At 39.8% G+C, this 19,002-nt stretch overlaps 1 protein-coding gene across 1 annotated transcript in view; it reads right to left on the bottom strand.

Moving 5' to 3' along the window:
* Positions 1-15,087, bottom strand: part of ROCK2 (Rho associated coiled-coil containing protein kinase 2) — a gene marked incomplete at both ends in the record, with an annotated part of 136,588 nt that extends 121,501 nt beyond the window's left edge. The window contains one exon of the mRNA XM_079721538.1: positions 14,947-15,087. Within this exon, the coding sequence (XP_079577664.1) occupies positions 14,947-15,087 (141 nt within the window). The remainder of the gene's footprint in view (positions 1-14,946) is intronic.
* Positions 15,088-19,002: the final 3,915 nt, after the last annotated feature.

Raw genomic sequence — 19,002 nt, 5'->3', positions numbered from 1 at the left:
TCTTTTATAACGTAATATCTTGCTTTTGTGACTAAGTTTTTCACTAGCTTGAATATAAGATTAACAAAACACATTCATACTCTAATTTTAAATTTTGCAATATATTCCACTTACGCTACAGTCAGAAATAATACCTTAAAATTTTTTTAGCATGGATATGGCATAAGGAATCATGAAGTCTCAAATTAAATTGCATTCTGTCAAGTATTTAGAAACGCTGACTAAAGCAATAAAATACTGAGGTATTATGGAATAGGGATTCTAATCACTAGTTGTAAAATGTTTCTAAACCAGAAAAACACTTCCAATGAAATGTTAGTAAATCACATGTAACAAATTTCTAAAGACAATAGCAGAAGTATATTAAGGCAGTAAAAGAAGGGTCACCCAATTTCAGATGTTTCACATTTGTAGTTATCTTTCTATTTAGCAATCATTTGGAAAGGATGGATATGTTTTAAAAGATAAACTGTCACAAAATTTTAGGGCTTTAAAGAAACTCTTACTTATGTATCACCCTAGTATCATAAATACTAGTTAATTGTGCCTTGGCCACAATTATGCAGTTTTATTAGCCACAAGATAAAATCTACAAAAAGTGAGTTGCTGAAGATTTCAAATACTAAAAAAAAGACAAGTCACAACTGCTATTCCTCTAAGAGCTTAACTATTTTGACAAGAATCAATAAATGCAAATTTTAATTTTCAAATTTATGAAATATGTGCATATCCCTTAACCACCAAAATTAAAATGGCGTAAGAACATGAAATCTGATATACAAATACTTCAGTGAATGAAAAATATGGATATCTTAAACACTGCCTATGAATCATCTGGATATCTCTAATTTTAAATGATGTGAAGAGAAATAATTGCAAAGAATGTATACTTTTAAACAATCTAAACAGTAACATGTTAATAAGATGACTATTAATGTAACCAATGACTTGAAGGCTGCTTTGAAAATAAAATTTCAAAATAGTTTAATATAAGGGTTTTGAATATTTTACAATATTTTTTGCTTGCTTGTAAAGAGACCACAAAATAATATTTGAATGATTTTATTATTTTTTTCAACACAGATAACAATCACAGACATATAAACCATCCTGCTTTAGGTGCTATTCTCTGAAGGACCATACATTTCTAGTGAAATTCTTCTTCCTAAATTAAATCAACTATCAGGGAATAAAAAGACTGTCACTATTTTCCCATCGTCATTTGTTAAATGTAAAACATCAGAATTATATATTTCTAGGACAGTAAGTCTCTGTAGACTATATTTCCCACCGAAGGGTAAGATGTAATGATAACATTTCTGCATTGAAATTTGTATTGTGTATATTTTACCACAATAAAATTTTCTTTATTTCTCTTTGGTGTATCTTGTCTGATTCTCCCTTCATAAAAGCTCAGCAAGTTAAATTTTCTTCTAAAATGAGAAAAAGAAAAGCCTCGGTCTGATTCCTATGGAGCTCTAAAAAAAGATACAAAATGTGATGACACTTGATATTTCAGAAAATCTGGCATCCCTCCATACGCCAGCATTTTCCACATATACAATTCTATGCGCCAGAGATCTCAACCATTTGATTTTGGCTTTTTTCAATCAGTATAAGAAGCAACACATAGTGTTTCTCAAACTCTGACCTGCAGATTTCCTGAATCAGAATCAACTGAGATGGGACTTCCCTGGTGGCCCAGAGCTTAAAAATCCACCTGCCAATGAAGGGGACACTGGTTCGAGCCCTGGTCCAGGAAGATCCGGGAAAATCCCACATGCCGCGGAGCAACTAAGCCCGTGCGCCACAGCTACTGAGCCTGTGCTCTAGAGCCTGTGCACCACAACTACTGAGCCCGCTTGCCTAGAGCCCGTGCTCCACAACAAGAGAAGCCACTGCAATGAGAAGCCCGCGCACCACAACTAAGAGTAGCCCTTGCTCACCACAACTAAAGAAAGCCCGCGCACAGAAACGAAGACCCAACACAGCCAAAAATAAATAATAAATAAATTAATTTTTTTTTAAGAATCAACTGACATGCTTGTTTAAATGCAAATTCCTGGGCTTCCCTGGTGGCGCAGTGGTTGAGAGTCCGCCTGCCGATGCAGGGGACACGGGTTCGTGCCCCGGTCCGGGAAGATCCCACATGCGGCGGAGCGGCTGGGCCCGTGGGCCATGGCTGCTGAGCCTGCGCGTCCGGAGCCTGTGCTCCGCAACGGGAGAGGCCACAAAAAGCAAATTCCTGGCCCCACTGTAGACAATCTAAATCACAAGATCTGACACCATTTCCACCAAGCGCCCTAGCTGTGATTCTGGCTTTCATCAGGTAATTCTGACTTTCTGGCTTCATTCAAGCCTCTCTGAGCCACAAATATAAAAGAAGAAAAAAAAATCCTCCTTTTCTCAGATACCTTTTGCACCCAATGGCCCCTCTGCCAATCTTAGAATACTGCACCTCTCAGCTCAGTGGTTCCCACATTTTCCTGCACTTGAGAATCAGATGTGGAACTTTTAAATCTCCCGATCCCCAGGTCACACCACATACCAATTATATTAGAACGGGTGAGGGTGGATTCCAGGCATCAATATTTCTAAAAATCTCTAGTTGAGTCCTATGTATAACGAGGTTTGAAAATTACTGCCTTAGCCATTGGCTTCAGCAGATATAGATTAGAAAAATCTTAACTAAAAGGACCTCTAAGAGCTAAGACACAAACTGTATTGGTATTAAATTAAGTTTTTAAATTTCCAGATACATGAATATATTTTCCCTTTTTATTTTAATCCAGTAGGGAAATTTTCCCAATGCATTTATTAAATTAAAGCTTAAGATTACCTTTTTGAAAGAATGTAAAACAAAAAGAAAAATTGTTTCACGTTGAATGCAACTAATGTAGGATCATACCATGCGTTTAAAGTTCAGAGAAAAAATTCGTCATTATTTCATTTGCATACTAATTTCAGTGATTGTATTTTGGGAAATATAATCATGGAAACCCAGTACAAAAATTCAAAGTCTGTGTTTTAGATATTTAAAAGCAACTCCAAATATTCTGGTAACTCCAAATTTTTCTAAATTTAGAATAGATGGAATATTGTTAACATTAATGCTACATTTTGCATTATCTCTTTTCCCAATTTCTGACTTGGCATATCATTTCCCTGAAACAAAATCGCAATCTTGATATCTTTTCCTCTATTCTTTACTAATTCCCATAGATGCTGGTTATATGACCTGTTAGCAGCACTTGATGAAATCTAATGGTCCATGAAGAAAATTTTTTTTTAATTTTGATTCTTTTAACAAAGGCACACTAGTCAACCATAATACACCATTTTTAACCATTCACCTTCAACCTGAACTTTATCCACTTTGTAACACAATAAAATATGGCCCTATTTATTCAATGCACAAAAGTCTCAAGTGCCACAAACTGTAACTCTATAAGTTATCCCCAAAAGGTAAAGCATTTTTCAAAATCATACTAATGTTTAGACATATAATACTTTAAATATTTTTACAGGGTTTCAACATACAAAAACACATTTCACTACACCTTGCAGGCCTCAAAGTGCATGACAACTGTGCTAGTGCACTTTCCTTGTAGAAAAATAAATATCACTATGACCAAAATTTTTTTTAATTCATCTTTAATATATTAAAGCATCTTAAACATTAAAAGAATTATTTCCTAAATTTTCCCTTCAATGCTCAAAAAAAGTCCCACATGTGGTTATCTCTAATAAAAACTAAAAAATAAAAATAAAATCATCTAAACTAAAGCTAAAGGGAAAACTTCAATTTCAATAAGCATACTTTTATGACTTCTAAAGGAATCATACTGAAATACAAGGCGAAACAGTAGGACAATATCCTGATACAGAATGCACAAATAAGGCAGTTACTGTTATATCTGAAAAGAACACTATTTTGGTTAAGTTCCAAAACTTTGCACGTAATGTAATCCCCAAAAGCAATATCCAATGCCACCTACAAACAAGAAGAACATTTTTTTCTTTGTTAAATTCAGGTGGGTACTCAAAGAATAAATCAAAAGATGAGTGTAATATACAGCGTTTTAAATACCAATAGTTATCATCCACCCTCAAAGGAACCAAGTTACTAAATTGATACTAAGAATTGTTGTCTGATCTTCATGTAAAACAGAAAAGTATAAAGATGAATGCTGGGTCAACAAGAGAGAAATAAGCTTACTTCAAGATGCTCAAGATAATGAAAAAAGAAAAGATGAGCACAAAGCAGAATGGAGAAACATTTAAAGGCCATATGTATGTCAGGAGTACTTCAACTTTAGCTTAGGAATAACCCAACTAGTAGAGACTCTACTGCCATTACAGGGCCTACACAGCTCACCAAGGCTCATACATTACTTGGAAGAAAAAGGTACCATAACAAGGTTTAAAAAAAAAAAAAAAAGCCTAGTATTAATTAGCAGGCACTAGTGGAGACACTAGCAGAGGCACTAGTCAGTAGGATAATTCCACCTACAAAGGCCTGTGATCTGTATTTATTCACATTCTATTTTTAAACATCAGAATTCGCCTGTGGCATACAAAATTAAACAACTTTTATATACCACATTCATGGTATATTAGTAAAATATCAAAAGAACAAGCAAAATTGACAAGCACATGAAATAGTGTTCAGCCTCACGTGTCATTAGCAACATGCACTACAATGGCTATAATCACAAAGACAGACCACACCAAGTGTTCTCTGAGGATGTAGAGAAACTGGAACCCTCAAACATTGCTGGTGGGAATGTAAAATGGTGCAGCCACTCTGGAAAACATTTTGTTCACTCCTTAAAAGTTAAGCATAAGCTTACCATATGACCCAGCAATCCCACTCCTTGCAATCTAGCCAAGAGAAATAAAAACATTAAAAGTAATTTCATAAACAAAATGTGGTATATCTATACAATGGAATATTATTCAGCAATTTAAAAGAACAAGATATTGATATATGCTACAACGTAGATGAACCTCAAAAACATTATGCTAGGTGAAAGAAGCCAGAACAAATGACTGCATACAGTGTCATTCTATTTGTATGGAATTTCCAGAAAAGAAAAATTTATAGAAACAGAACAGAATCAGTGGTTGGCTGGGGCTAGTAATCAGAATGCTTGATAATATCTGAAAAGTTTTCAAAACAGTCATTCATAGTGACTTGTAATAACACTCTTGAATCCTGATCAAAATCTCTCATGCCCTTTGGGTTTGTTTTTAATTCTGTTAACGAATATTGCCTTATCAGTAATCACAGCCAACATGCCATTTTAAGGAATTTCACCCTGCGAACACACCACCAGCATTTCATTTGCCCTTACTCATGAAACGCTGTTTCAACACGGGCATCACCTAGGTACGTAAGAAGGAACTGGGTATGTTTAACCAGAAGAAAAGTTAGGGGGTAGAGAGAACAGAAGACACATGATAAATGATAAAGGTTGTTCAGTCCACATGAGCTGTTTTTACTTCACCTAAAACACTGAATAAAAGTAGCTTAAATACTTTCCAAGATGAACTGCTTCAGCACAATCCAGAAAATATTCAAATCACAATTCACTTTCCTGCTTGACTTCCAATTAATTCTACCACCCAAACCTTCCAACTAATTCTATCACCCACATCCTCTCTGCATATACACGTTTACTTATCTTTCTTCCCATAGATAGATAAGAAGTAAGTGACAAGAACATATACCAAAAATTTTACTGGGGGCATACTTTAGTATCTCTTCAAGCAAGGATATATTTCTACAGTTTATCACTCCTGTTACTTAAAAAAGAATTATTTGTTAGTTTATTCAACAAATATTTACAAGACGTATCAAGAGGAAGACAAAAAAGACCCAGGTCCTAAAAGAGCTTGTATTCTGTCCATTAAATAAACTCAAAAGCCAAGAAGTACATGAGACAAAACTTGGTATCTTAAGCATTCCTCATCACAAACATCCAGGTGATTAAGATAATGCCAACCCTTCTCTGCTCCGTTTCTATCTAAATAAAGTAACAGGAGGCTCTGCTATTCATTTCCATGGCATAAAAAATAACCCCAACAATGAAATGTTAAACTTAGTTCCAAGTCTATAATCTCTTGAAAATACAGAAAATTTCTATCAGTTGCTTTGTAACTTAAAAAGTCTGAAACTCTTTTAGAGAATAAAAGAAATTAGACACTGAGTACTAAGTGATCAGTTAACTATAACCAAAAACAAACTTATAGAGCACTTCAGATATCAGACCTGAAAACTCCATACCTCACCGAAATGAAGCAACAAGCCATACAATCATTCTTGGACTTAAAACATCCCTCAAAAGATTATCAGTGATGAACCAAAAGTGAACCTCAATATTTCCTTTTTCTCTGTCTCTGTCGGTCTCTGTCTCTCTCTCACACTCACACACACACACACACACACACACACACACACACACACACACATACACACACAGAAATGCTAAACCCAAATGCTTTCTAAAAAGATAAGTGAGGGTCATCTGGGACACTGAAATGCAGAATTTACAAATATATCTCTGTAATTTAATCATACTTCAAAGGGAAAAAAAAAAGTACAGATGATACAGATGAGAGGAAAGGAGAATGACTCCAATCAAGGATAAAGTGAGGGCTTCCCTGGTGGCACAGTGGTTGAGAGTCCGCCTGCCGATGCAGGGGACACGGGTTCGTGCCCCGGTCCGGGAAGATCCCACGTGCCGCGGAGCGGCTGGGCCCGTGAGCCATAGCCGCTGAACCTATGTGTCCGGAGCCTGTGCTCCGCAACGGGAGAGGCCACAACAGTGAGAGGCCCGCATACCGCAAAAAAAAAAAAAAAAAGGATAAAATGAGAAGAGACAGTTTTAGTAGAGTCCCAAATGCCACCACGATTTCACATCAATTTAAATATTAGGGACTTCCCTGGTGGCGCAATGGATAAGACTCTGCGCTCCCAATGCAGGCGGCCCGGGTGCGATCCCTGGTCAGGGAACGAGATCCCAAATGCACGCTGCAACTAACAGTTCGCACGCCACATCTAAGGGACTGGTGAGCCGCAACTAGGGAGCCCGCCTGCCAGTGCTACTAAGACCTGGTGCAACCAAATAAATAAATATTTAAAATAAATAAATATTAAGCTCTATAAAATAAGCTACCAATGAAAATGTTATTTTGTGGTTTTCTTCCCCCTAAAGGCTATATTATAATAAACTGCTCTCAGTCATCCACATTCTCTTTACCGGTAACCCTTATCACTAACAGCTCATATTTATCTATTTTTGGAATATATATATATATATATATATAAAAGCACAGGATAGGATTTTAAGCATAGTTGTAAAGTTGTAATTTCCATGAAGAAACTCAAGAAGCTCAAGTGGAGACCTAACCTATAATCATTACCCTCTCTATTCCCCCAAGCACCACTCTCCAAACGGAAAGTTACATGACAATACAGAAATATAAACAGAGGCTCCCAATTAATATTTTGGGAACTCTAGGGCTGATACTCAGACAAATCTCCTGATAAAATCTTTGTACCCCTACTTCATACTTTCCATCAGAATTCCAAGTGAAATAAAAGTAACATTAAAAATAAAACCATTACAGCACTAAAAGAAAATTCAGGTCTATGATATCATAATCTCGATAGTGGAGAATGTCCTAAGCATGACATCTAAGCCAGAAATCACTCTACAGTGAGAAGACTAATAAATTTGACTAATAAAAGCTTCTATTATTCATTAAGTGTTAAAAATAACAATGACAAAGCACATAGACAGCGTAATTTTACTTCTTTTATATTTTAATTTTTTCAGACAGATATTTACACCAAAATGTTAAACAGTGGTTATCTCTATGTGAGGAGACTATGTAGAAGGGTCACTTGCATTTATACCTTTCTTTATTCTTTAAATTTTCTACAATAAGAACATATTATTTTTATAATTTAAAAAATAACAAATCTTTCTTCACTTCAAACAACAAAATCTACGTTTCCCTGTCTCAACCATGGTTGCCTGCCCATTTCCTTCAGGTAAAATGATATAAATTAAAAATTTAAAAATTAAAAAAGAATTCTGAACAGAGCATGGGTTAAACAGGAGAACCATGACTGAAGACTTGATGTAGTTACTAAGGTGATAAAAAAGCAAATAAAAAGTGCACCTATCAGTAAATTGATTTCTGACAAAGGTGCCAAGCAAGGCAATCCAACGAGAAAAGAAAAATATTTTTTTGAAAACTGGTGCTGGTGACTATAGTTAATGATACTGTATAGTAGACCCGAAAGTTGCTAAGAGAGTAGATCTTAAATATTCTCAACACAACAACAACAACAGCATGGTAATTATGAGAGGTAAAGGGTGTGTTAACTAACCTTACCATGGTAAACAGTTGGCAATACATGTGTATCAACTGTCAGTGTTAAATGTCAATAATATCCCAATAAACCTAGGGAAAAAATGGTGTTCGATAGTCTAAATAACTGGATTTGGGGAATATGAGGGAAAGAAATGAACCCTGACCCCAAACTAAAACTGGCTTAACACATATCCTAGACCTAAAAGTAAACTATAAAGCTTCTAAAAGAAAGGAAAGGAAAATTTCTTGTGACATGGGGATAGGCAACAGTCTCTTAGGCAGAAAAAGCAATAACCATGAAAAAATGTGATTAAAGAAACAGACACGCCACATATTTGACAAAGAACTGGTATCTAGGATATATAAAGAGCTTGTACAGCTCAAAAAGAACATAATTTTTTCAAATGGGCAAAATATCTGAACAGATGCTTCACAAAAGAAGATATACAAATGGCCAGTTAAGTGCATAAAAAAGTACATCATTCGTCATCAGAGAAATGCAAACTAAAGCCACAATGAAATACTACTACCCACCCACAGAATGGCTAAAATTTAAGACTCAGTGTTGGGGAGGAACTGGAACTCTCCTAGGTTGCTGTGTTAATGTAAAATATGACCATTTGGGGAAGATATCTGACATTTTTCTAAAAAAACTAAACATACACCTACCCTAAGACCTAGTAATTCCACTACTAGGTATTTAACTCAAGAGAAATGAAAATATGTCCTCATAAAGGCTTACTACAAGATTGTTCACAGCAAAGTTTATTAAGAGCCGAAGTCTATATACAAAATAGCCAAAACCTGAAAACAGCCCAGGCATCCATCAACAGAAGATGCCTAATAAATTGTGGTTTATGCACATAATGGAACACTAGTTAGCAATAAAAAAGGAACAAACTGCTGATACGCAAAATAATAGGAATTAGTCTCAAAAACTATGCTGAACTAAAGATAAAGAAGCCAGATATAAGAGTACATACTATATAGGATTCCACTTATATGAAGTTCTAGAAAAGGTAAAAGTAACCTTTAGTTACCCCCCCCCAAAAAAATCAGAAGAGCGACTGACTCCAAGAGAATGGGGTGTAGAATTAGCTGAAAAGGCATATGAGGGAGATTTCTAGGTTGATAAGAGTGTCCTATATCTCAATAAGGATTTGCATTACACGGGTGTGTGCATTTGTCAGAACTCATCAATGTGATACTTAAGATTTGTTTCATTGTATGTAAATTTAATCTTTAAAGAAAAAAACTCTACTTAATGAAATGCATGCTTAAGTGTTTAATGGAGAAGTGTACCACATCTGCAACTTACTTTAAATGAATCAAAAACAAAAGATGTATTGATAGATGAATGAAGAGATGGCTAGATATAATAAAGCAAATATAGCAAGCTATTAATTAGGTGATGAGTATATGGATGTTTATTATCAATTCTTTCAATTTCACTATACTTTGAAATTTTCCATAGTAAAACGCTGGGGAAAAACTTAAACCCTACCTTGTTAAGTTGAACACAGAATATATTAAAACCCAACAATTCCACTCCTAGATATATATCCTAGCCTACAGAAACTTCACATGGGCTCCAAGAATAATCACAACACTTTCCATGATAGCAAAAAAATGAAAAATAATCTAAATATCCACCAAGTAGATTGAAGCAATATATTATGGTTTACAGTATGAGTGAAAATTAATAAACCACAATGTGAGTAATTTTGAGTGAAAAAGCAAGTCACAAAAGAATATATACAGATGTTAACCCTTTATAAAGTTAAAAGAAAAACTAAACAATATTGTTTAGGAATACATACTAATGTGGTAATCTATGAAATAAAGCAAGGAAATGATTAAAAAAAAAAAAAAAGTTCCAGGTAGCAGATGAGAGAGGATGAAGGAAGACTGAATTCAGCAGCAGCAGAATACAGGTAACTTCAATAGGTTAGTGTTCTATTCATTAACTTGAGCAGTGATTTCATGAATGCTTGCTTTTTATGCTTCATAATTCATATCTGCATGCTATATTCTCTTAGTATGTTTAGAATACTTCAGAATTTGAAATGGGAAAAGAGAGCTATCTGATCAGGACTCAACCACAACTTAGGCTTCAAGATAATTATCCACTATTTCTTTACAACTATTTAAGGTGTATATAAGTCAATATTTCCTTACTTAGTCTATGTTGGCCTTACTGTGGGGCAAGATGTTTCCAAATTCAGAATTTTTTGGATTTTCTAATAGTAATAAAGTATATATACTATATACAGTATATTCCCGAAAACCCTCTGGGGAGTCTGAGGTAGCACCCTGAAATCAAACACTAATATTTCTCCAGGGAAGGCTATTGCTATTTACACCAAGAGAGATGAATCGCCTAAAATATTGTAACATCAGATCAGGTCAGATGTTACATCAAATAAGTTTTACCAAAAACTAGGTTTTCAGAGCTCTTTATATATCAGAACTGTGGGGGAGGGACTGTGGACCTGTACTTTCAAAGGGGTTCAACTTTACCTAACTAGTAAATTCTACATATCACTTTTTTCAACCTCTCTAGCTAATTCATTTTCTTTAAAGATTTCCTGACCATCAAAATGCAAGTTTCAAAGTAATATAATCCCATTTATGCTATAAATGCCCAACGTTTATTTCACAAAAGAACAACACATATAAAACCTTCTTTATTCAATTTTTATTCTATTTCACTTTTGTATCTTTATGATATTCACACTTGTTATATAGTGGGGGGAAAATGCACATACAATTTTATTTTAAATAAGCAAATAACCATCACCAAGCTGAAAATCTTAGCACTGTGATAAGAAATATTTTCACATAGTTTACAGGTATAATAAAATCAAAGTGTTTTGTATTCTAAGTGGCTGAAAATCATAAGTAAATTTTTAATCACCTTTCCCCATCAACACTAGCCTTATGGAACAGTTTACCCAAGCCTGAATCCCACAGGTTATAACAATCATTTACTCTCCTAAAAAAATAAATCAAAACACAAAAGCACAGACCTTTAGAAAGACATCTCTCCATCATAACACTAAAGGACAATTCTTTTTACCATAATACTTGGGTAAGCAGTATCAGAAGCTTAGTCTTGACAACAAAACATGGGTATTTACCCAAAAGTTTCAAACACTGCAAAAGCATACTACTGACAATCCTTCCCTCCAAAAAAAAAAAAAAAAAAAAAAAGTATTACAGAAGCAAATCTCTCTCAAAACTCTATTTTTAAATAATACCAAGAAACTCACAATCTGCAACCACAAAGGGATATATTCTCTTCAGATTAATCTTAAGGACCCACATAAAGCCTCCATAAAATGAGATGATGCAGAGAAAAAAAGACAATTTAGTCTCTATATGGACAGCCTTGGAATCCAGTTCTAGCTATGCCTGATGACTGCTAGCACTTTTCTGATGGCAAATTCAAAAGATAATGCTACTCATTCAGAATTTTATAGCAAGAAATAGTTGCCAATAAAACCTTTTCCTTTTCAAAGGAAATATAAAGCACTTACCTAAAAATATGCTAAATGCACACAGAAGTGAGCTAAATTTAACGAGCACTACTATGTACCAAGCATTGAGCAAAGCACTTTACATGTTATATAATATTTTTTCCAACAAATAGTTTTACCTTCTAGGCCTAGCCTACAGTACCCATATAGTAACTATTATACAGTAATTTCTGGTATACTTCATCTTCTTACTTTTGTCATCTTAGGCAGTATACAATTTTAAATCGTACTTTCTAAGCTCCTGAATAAGTAACTAAGCTTTGTAACTGTGTTTTTATCAGATTATATTACTTTAATTTTCTCTGTTAAAGGAAAAATATTTCCTATAATAAAACCAAAAGAAATGCCATTCGCAGTAAAACAATGATCAGTTGCGACATGAAGGCTAAAAGGTAAGGTTTCAAATTTTAAAGTGATCCGCACCATTATTTCAGGAAATATGTCTTTATAACATTCTTTTAAAAATTAATTCTTGGGGACTTCCCTGGTGGTGCAGTGGTTCGGAGTCCGCCTGCCAATGCAGGGGACACGGGTTTGAGCCCTGGTCCGGGAGGATCCCACATGCCGCGGAGCAACTGAGCCCATGCGCCACGGCTACTGAGCCTGCGCTCTAGAGCCCGCAAGCCACAGCTACTGATCCCGTGTGCCACAACTACTGAAGCCCGCCTGCCACAACTACTGAGGCCTGTGCGCCTGGAGGCCGTTCTTTGTAATAGGAGAGGCCACCGCGATGAGAGGCCCGCGGACTGTAACGAAGCGTGGCCCCTGCTCGCCACAACTAGAGAAAGCCCGCGAGCAGCAACGAGGACCCAATGCAGCCAAAAATAAACAAATAAATAAATAAATTTATTTAAAAAAAAATTAATTCTTGGAATTTCTGTCTGGAAAGATGAAAAAGTCCTGGAGATGGATAGTGGTGATACTTGCACAACAATGTGAATGTAATCAATGCCACTGAACTGTACACTTAAAAATGGTTAAAACAGTAAATTTTATGTTATGTACATGTTACTACAACTTTAAAAACTAATTCGTTCTACTACTTGACACAGTGAAATACACATGATTTTAAGCTAACTTACTATAACATGGTTTAGAAAAAATCTTCAGCTCGTCATTTTGCAATAGAAACACCAGCAACCTCAAAGGGTAAAGGACAATTTTTGGCTGATAAGATTTACTGCAACTCAGAATCATAACAGTTAATCAGCTAAAAACAGCAAAAACAAAATCCGTCCAGTCAGCAGCATCTGATGTCATACCAGTAGTATGTTACCTTGATAAAGGTGTAAAGTGTCTTGGCTGTGTTAGGCACTCAATAAATGAATGGACCAGATTGTTTACTGAGCATGTGTAATGCTTCCTTTTTTAAAAACAGCCTTCATTTTAATAATTCAGAAAATACTTTAATAAAAAAGAATGTATGCTCATTACCATGTATAAATAACTTAGGCTCAAGCTCATAATAACCCTAATAATTATGATGAACATCAGTAAAGACCCAAGAGATGAAAGTGAAGTGTAAAAAATTTCTATCTGAGGTTGAATGTGAACTTGATGAATACTTGAGATTTGCTGTACTATTTTTAACTGAACTTTCTGGCCTTAGGTCAAAGTTTTGCTAGCAAAATACCAAAGCGAAAAGGCTGGGAGTGAAGCCCAGAGTCTCTGCTTTGGCCTTGGAAAAGCTGTGCCCTTCATGCAACCAATCCTATCCCCAACTGAAGACTTCTAAACGCTATTCATAGGGCCATGCTCCCATGAAAACATACGAACAACCCACTAATATGAAAATCGGGAAAAGGAAATGTCAAACGCGTCTTGCAGAGTACAGTACATCACTACATTCTGTGCATTGTACAGAAAGACACTCTTTAGTCAGTTCCTGCACTTCAGCCAAACGGTACTGAGTCACTCTGCAAATGATTCCAGAAACCTCAAAGGATAACCAACAGCTTCTGAAGGAAAGTCAGTCAGTCACTGGAAAGGGAGGAGACAGTTTTTCTCATCATACAGTCAATAGATTTCTCCTGTCAGGGAGCAGAACTGAACAGGAGTTCCGGAAGGGAATATCTGAAGATGATCCAAGGATCATCTACCTGAATTCTAGTCGTCCAGGGTTAGTTTAACATCCAGCGCATCTTTTTCGCTTTCTTCTCCTCTCCAGGGTAAAAACCCACACCCGCCTTTCCCATAAATGCATCTCTACTGCAGATTAATCAAAGAGTCTGTGAAAGACAACAGTCTATCCTAACAAAAACAAGAAATAAACAAGCGTTCTACAGTGCGTTTCGGATCTGTAAATCATGTCCCTTTCTTAAACAAAGCCAACTAGCAGACGTTACGTGGCTATCAATTTGGATTTCAAAGGCCATCTCAGGAAAGAGATACAATGAAAAGGAGGGATTGAGTCCATTCTACAATTCAGATGGATTCTTTAGCTGTGGTGCAATAATCTCGGAAATTAAATTTACAGAAATTAAAATGCACTAAATTGCAACTAGTAACGTTCAAACACAACTGAAAACAGGAAAACCTTAGCTGTGTGTTTCAAGATTTCAGACTGAACTCTTTGTCCTGTACCCCAGGTGGGTACTGCCCATAGGGACAGCCCCAGGTTTCTCGCTTCCTCGGACTCACGTCCCCACGCAGCATGACGCTCTTGCAAACGGGCTAGCCTGGTGCCTGAAGGACAGCGTACCTTCCACCCTACCTCCCCAAACCCCCACGGCAGGCGGGAAGGAGAAGAGGGGTGCTTCCTCCCAGAGCCCCAAGAAAGGGCCAGTCGGGGATGACACCGGCTCCAGGAGACAGAAGGGAAGAATCAAAGGTGGGTCTCTACTCCCGGAACTTAGTCGCAGAAATGTTTGGTCTCCGACCCGGGCCCCGGCTGCCGGAAGCTGGGCGGGGTGGGGCGAGACCTCCCCCCACGGATGGGTGGGCACGGAGGGGTGGGCAGTCGGGGGAATCGGCGGTGTGAGCGGTCAGCAGAGAGGGCTCCCGGGCCCCGGCCACCTACCAGCAAGCTCTCCACGTTGATGGGCGACCGAGGGTCTCGGATGAGCGCCTCCAGCTTCCTCTGGCGGCTCACGCCCGCGCCGTCCCCCGACACGGCCTCGGGGGCGCCGGGCATCTTCCCCGTCGGCGGGGGCCGGCTCATGCCGCCGCCGCCGCCGCCGCCGGGTCCGCACCCCGCTCCCCGCGCTCCGGCCCGGCCGCCTCGGGGCCTAGCGCCGCCCTCGAACCGCCGGCTCCGGCCGGGGCTCCGCCCGGGCCCACCGCCCGCCTCGAGCTCCGGTTTCGTGTCTCAGCGCCCCGGGGCCTGGGGGTGTCGGAGAGGCCGGCCCGGCCCGGCCGAGAACGGCGAGGAACAGACGGCGTCCCCGCCCCTCAGTCAGATTCGCGCCGCCCGGTCCGCTCCTCCGCCGCGAGCTCCCCCAGGACTCCGAGGGCGGGAGCGGGGAAGTGGCGCCGCCACCGCCGGGCCGGGACTGTCCCGCCCTCTGGGGCTCGGGGAAGCTGAAGCCCAGGCTCCGACAACTACTGCCGCCGCCAGCCCGCTCCCATGACCGCCGTCGGCAGCCTCAGTCCCACAAGCCCGCGCCCCTAACACACTCCCGCGCGGCGCCTGTCTACGGCCGCGCGCAGCCGCTACCCACAAGCCCCTCGGCCCGCGGCTGCCGGCGCGCCCCCGCTCGCCCCGCCCCGCGCGCGCGCGCCATCTCCCCCGCCCGCCGGCCTCCGCCTCCTCTCGCCCCTTTCCTCGTTTTTTATCGTTTCCTCCTGTCTGCTTGGCTTCGCATTTCTCCTTTTTGAGTCTCTTTTCTTCTCCGCTTCCTCCTCCCCCTTTTTGAGTTCTCAGAGGGTAAATGGCTGGGCGCGCGGTCACCGCCTCACTTGACCCGCGAGCTCCAGCTGGGGGAGGGGAGGGCACGCCGGGGGCTCGGGTCGGCCCGCGGCTCCGCTCCCGCCTGACTCTGCCCGGGCGGACGACCCCGCGGACTCGGAGGCCCACCCCCACCGCCCCGACCCGGCCCGGCCCGGCCGCACCCTGCGCGGGGCCGGGGGTTGGGGGGGCGGCGGGCGGCTTGTAGCGGGGGGATGGGTGGGTCCGCGCCCCCCGCCTCCGCCCGGCCCCAGCTGACTCAGCGCGCAGCTATGCGGGCCTTGCATCACCCGCGCCAAAATAATAGCGACCGCCACTCGCTGCCTTCGCCTGCGGAGCTCTGCGCTTGCAAGGGGCCTGTCTGGGCCACGAAGATTTTAGTGGAAAGGCCGAGAGGGTGTGCCTTGGGAATCGGAAACTCGAAGAGGACGGGCGGTTGGAATCCAAGTCCTGGGGCAAGAGGGCCTGGAAGAGCTGCTTCTGTCCCCAGGGCAGGAGTCCTGGACTCCCGGAAACCTTTCTGCGCATCCCTAACAGTCGCCTTCCCAGCTGGACTTAAACACCAACCCTGAAGAGAACAAGAGGGCGATAGAAAAATGCTTTCCCTCCGCAGACCTTCTCGAGGTCTTTGCCTTTTGGGGGGGCGGAAGAGGGGCGGTCATAGGGGCCGCTCGTCCACATTCCTGCCTCTCGAGGCCCTTGCCATTGGTCAGATGCACCCAGGGCGCAATCTGAAAAGTATGTGCCAAGAGCTGTAAAACTGTTCATTGAGCCCCTTTGACCCAGTAAACCCATTTAAGGAAGTACATTTCTAAGGAAATGATCCAAAGGGGGGTGGGGGGAGAACTTGTATAAAGATGTTTATAGCAGGGCTATTCAGAATGTTCATAATGGCCAAAACCTGGGAATGGACCCAGTTGTCCAACAATTGGGGAATAATCCAAACAAGTTCTGTCACGTTAACAGAAGGAATCCTGGCAGGTATGCAGGATTCAAGTCAAGCACGTCAAATTTGGGGAAATACATGAAAAGATGTATTGGAAATAAGGAATAAAACAACGAGGAGAAAAAATGGTTCGTACACACTACTCAAAACTGTAAAATGAGTAGCTGTAAGAACAGGAGGTGAATACAGTTGTTTTTAAGGGAATGGGATTTCTTTTTTCCTTGAAGATGCTTAAGAGAACATTTCAATTTCAAAAACGGAAAAACTGTCGTAAGATAGATGGGCCACTCCAAAAATCTACACTCTGATATCCATTAAGTAGTAAAAAGCCTAAGAACCTTTCTCAACGGCATGTCAGAGAGAAGCCCATAAAAGGGCAACCTAGTTCCAAAGGCCTAACCTTATAAAAGTAGCATTTTAATTCAGTGAGTTTTCCAGGAGTCTCATCATTCGTTTTGTGTTAAAGCCACCCTCACTTGGACTAGGCAGGAAGGGGTCCTGGAGGATCCAATACAGCGTTTTCCTCTCAGATAGTAGCACTGACTTCTGGTCAAAGGTCAGTCCTTTAAGTGTGTATGTTGAGTGACTCATTCATACTTCCACAGACCACACCAAGAGGACAGAGTGAGCTAGACACTACACCTGCTTCTGCACTGAAGCAAAATAATGAGATAATCCATGATTACCAATCCTTTTACCTGATGACAATGTAATATGCAAAGCAAAAGGAACACCATATGGTTCTCCGTTTTCAAATTAATTTTTCAACAACTGGCTGGCCGTATATTTTTATGGAGCTTGGTGGACTAACAGAAAGCCACGATCCCACATACTGGACATGAAAACCTTACTTAAAAAGAAAAAGGTAACGATCAACAAGACACAGATAATGGGCGCCTTCTGCATATGGCCATTTACATAGGCTAGAAAAAGCCACAGTGGAGAAGATTTTTATCCAAGACCTACACCATTGTCTACATGGAAGAAAAGAAGACTAATCTCTGGATATGAGTTAAACCTTTATTTCTTTTGGTCAGTACGACAATTCTTGTTTTACCTAAAGAGAGCACAAACATATTCTTGTAAAAGTTCACACAAACCAGAAATATATAAACATAGCTTGAAAAATCACTCTCCCAAATCTCCCCCCACACACATTCTCTTATCATTCAAGGCCTTTATCCATTTCATACATATGTATTTGTATACACCCATATGTATCTTTTTCCCACATATATAGTGTTATACCATATCACAGTGGGTTTTTTTTGTTTGTTTTTAAATTTTATTTATTTATGGCTACGTTGGGTCTTCGTTGCTACGTTGGGTCTTCATTGCTGTGCATGGGCTTTCTCTAGTTGCGGCGTGTGGCCTTCTCATTGCGGTGGCTTCTCTTGTTGTGGAGCACGGGCTCTAGGTGCGCGGGCTTTAGTAGTTGTGGCTCTCAGGCTCAGTAGTTGTGACTCGTGGGCTCTAGAGTGCAGGCTCGGTAATTGTGGCGCACGGGCTTAGTTGCTCCGCGGCATGTGGGATCTTCCCGGATCAGGGCTCAAACCCGTGTCCCCTGCATTGGCAGGCGGATTCTTAACCACTGCGCCACCAGGGAAATCCCTATCACAGTGTTTTGCAACTGATTTTTGCCCGTTAATCGTATGTCTTAGAGACATCTCCATGTCTGTACACAGAGATCGACCTCTTTCTTTTTAACTGCTGTGCTATGTTCCATAGTGTGGATGTATCATATTTTCATTTATCCTCTATTAGAGGGCATAGTGGTTAAGAACAGGCTCTAGAAACATTGCCTGGGCTAAAATCCTGCCACTACCGCACACTACCTGTGTGTGTCTCAGTTTCCTCATCATGTTTGTTAACAAAGCACTTAGAAGAATGCTAGCCCCCAATAAATGTTAGATATTATTAGTGCTTTCTCACTATCACAAACATTATTGCAGTGGACATCCTTCTATTTTTGCCTTCGTGTGGACATATTTAAGCAGCATAGATTCCTAAAAGTGAAATTGTTGTAATAAAGGGTAGGCATACTTTAAATAGTGACAAATACTGCCAAAACGTCCTTTAAAAAGACTACACCAGTTTACATTCTCACTATCAATGGAAGAAACTGCCAATTTCCCTTTACCTTTGCCAATATTAAATATTATAAATCTTTTTAATTTTTGCCAATTTTATGGGCAAACAAAATGGGATCCTGTTTTAATTTGTATTCCCTTAAGTGCTACTGA

Source organism: Hyperoodon ampullatus (assembly GCF_949752795.1).
Source record: "Hyperoodon ampullatus genome assembly, chromosome: 15".
Taxonomy (NCBI): domain Eukaryota; kingdom Metazoa; phylum Chordata; class Mammalia; order Artiodactyla; family Ziphiidae; genus Hyperoodon; species Hyperoodon ampullatus.
This window is presented reverse-complemented; position numbering and strand designations above follow the sequence as displayed.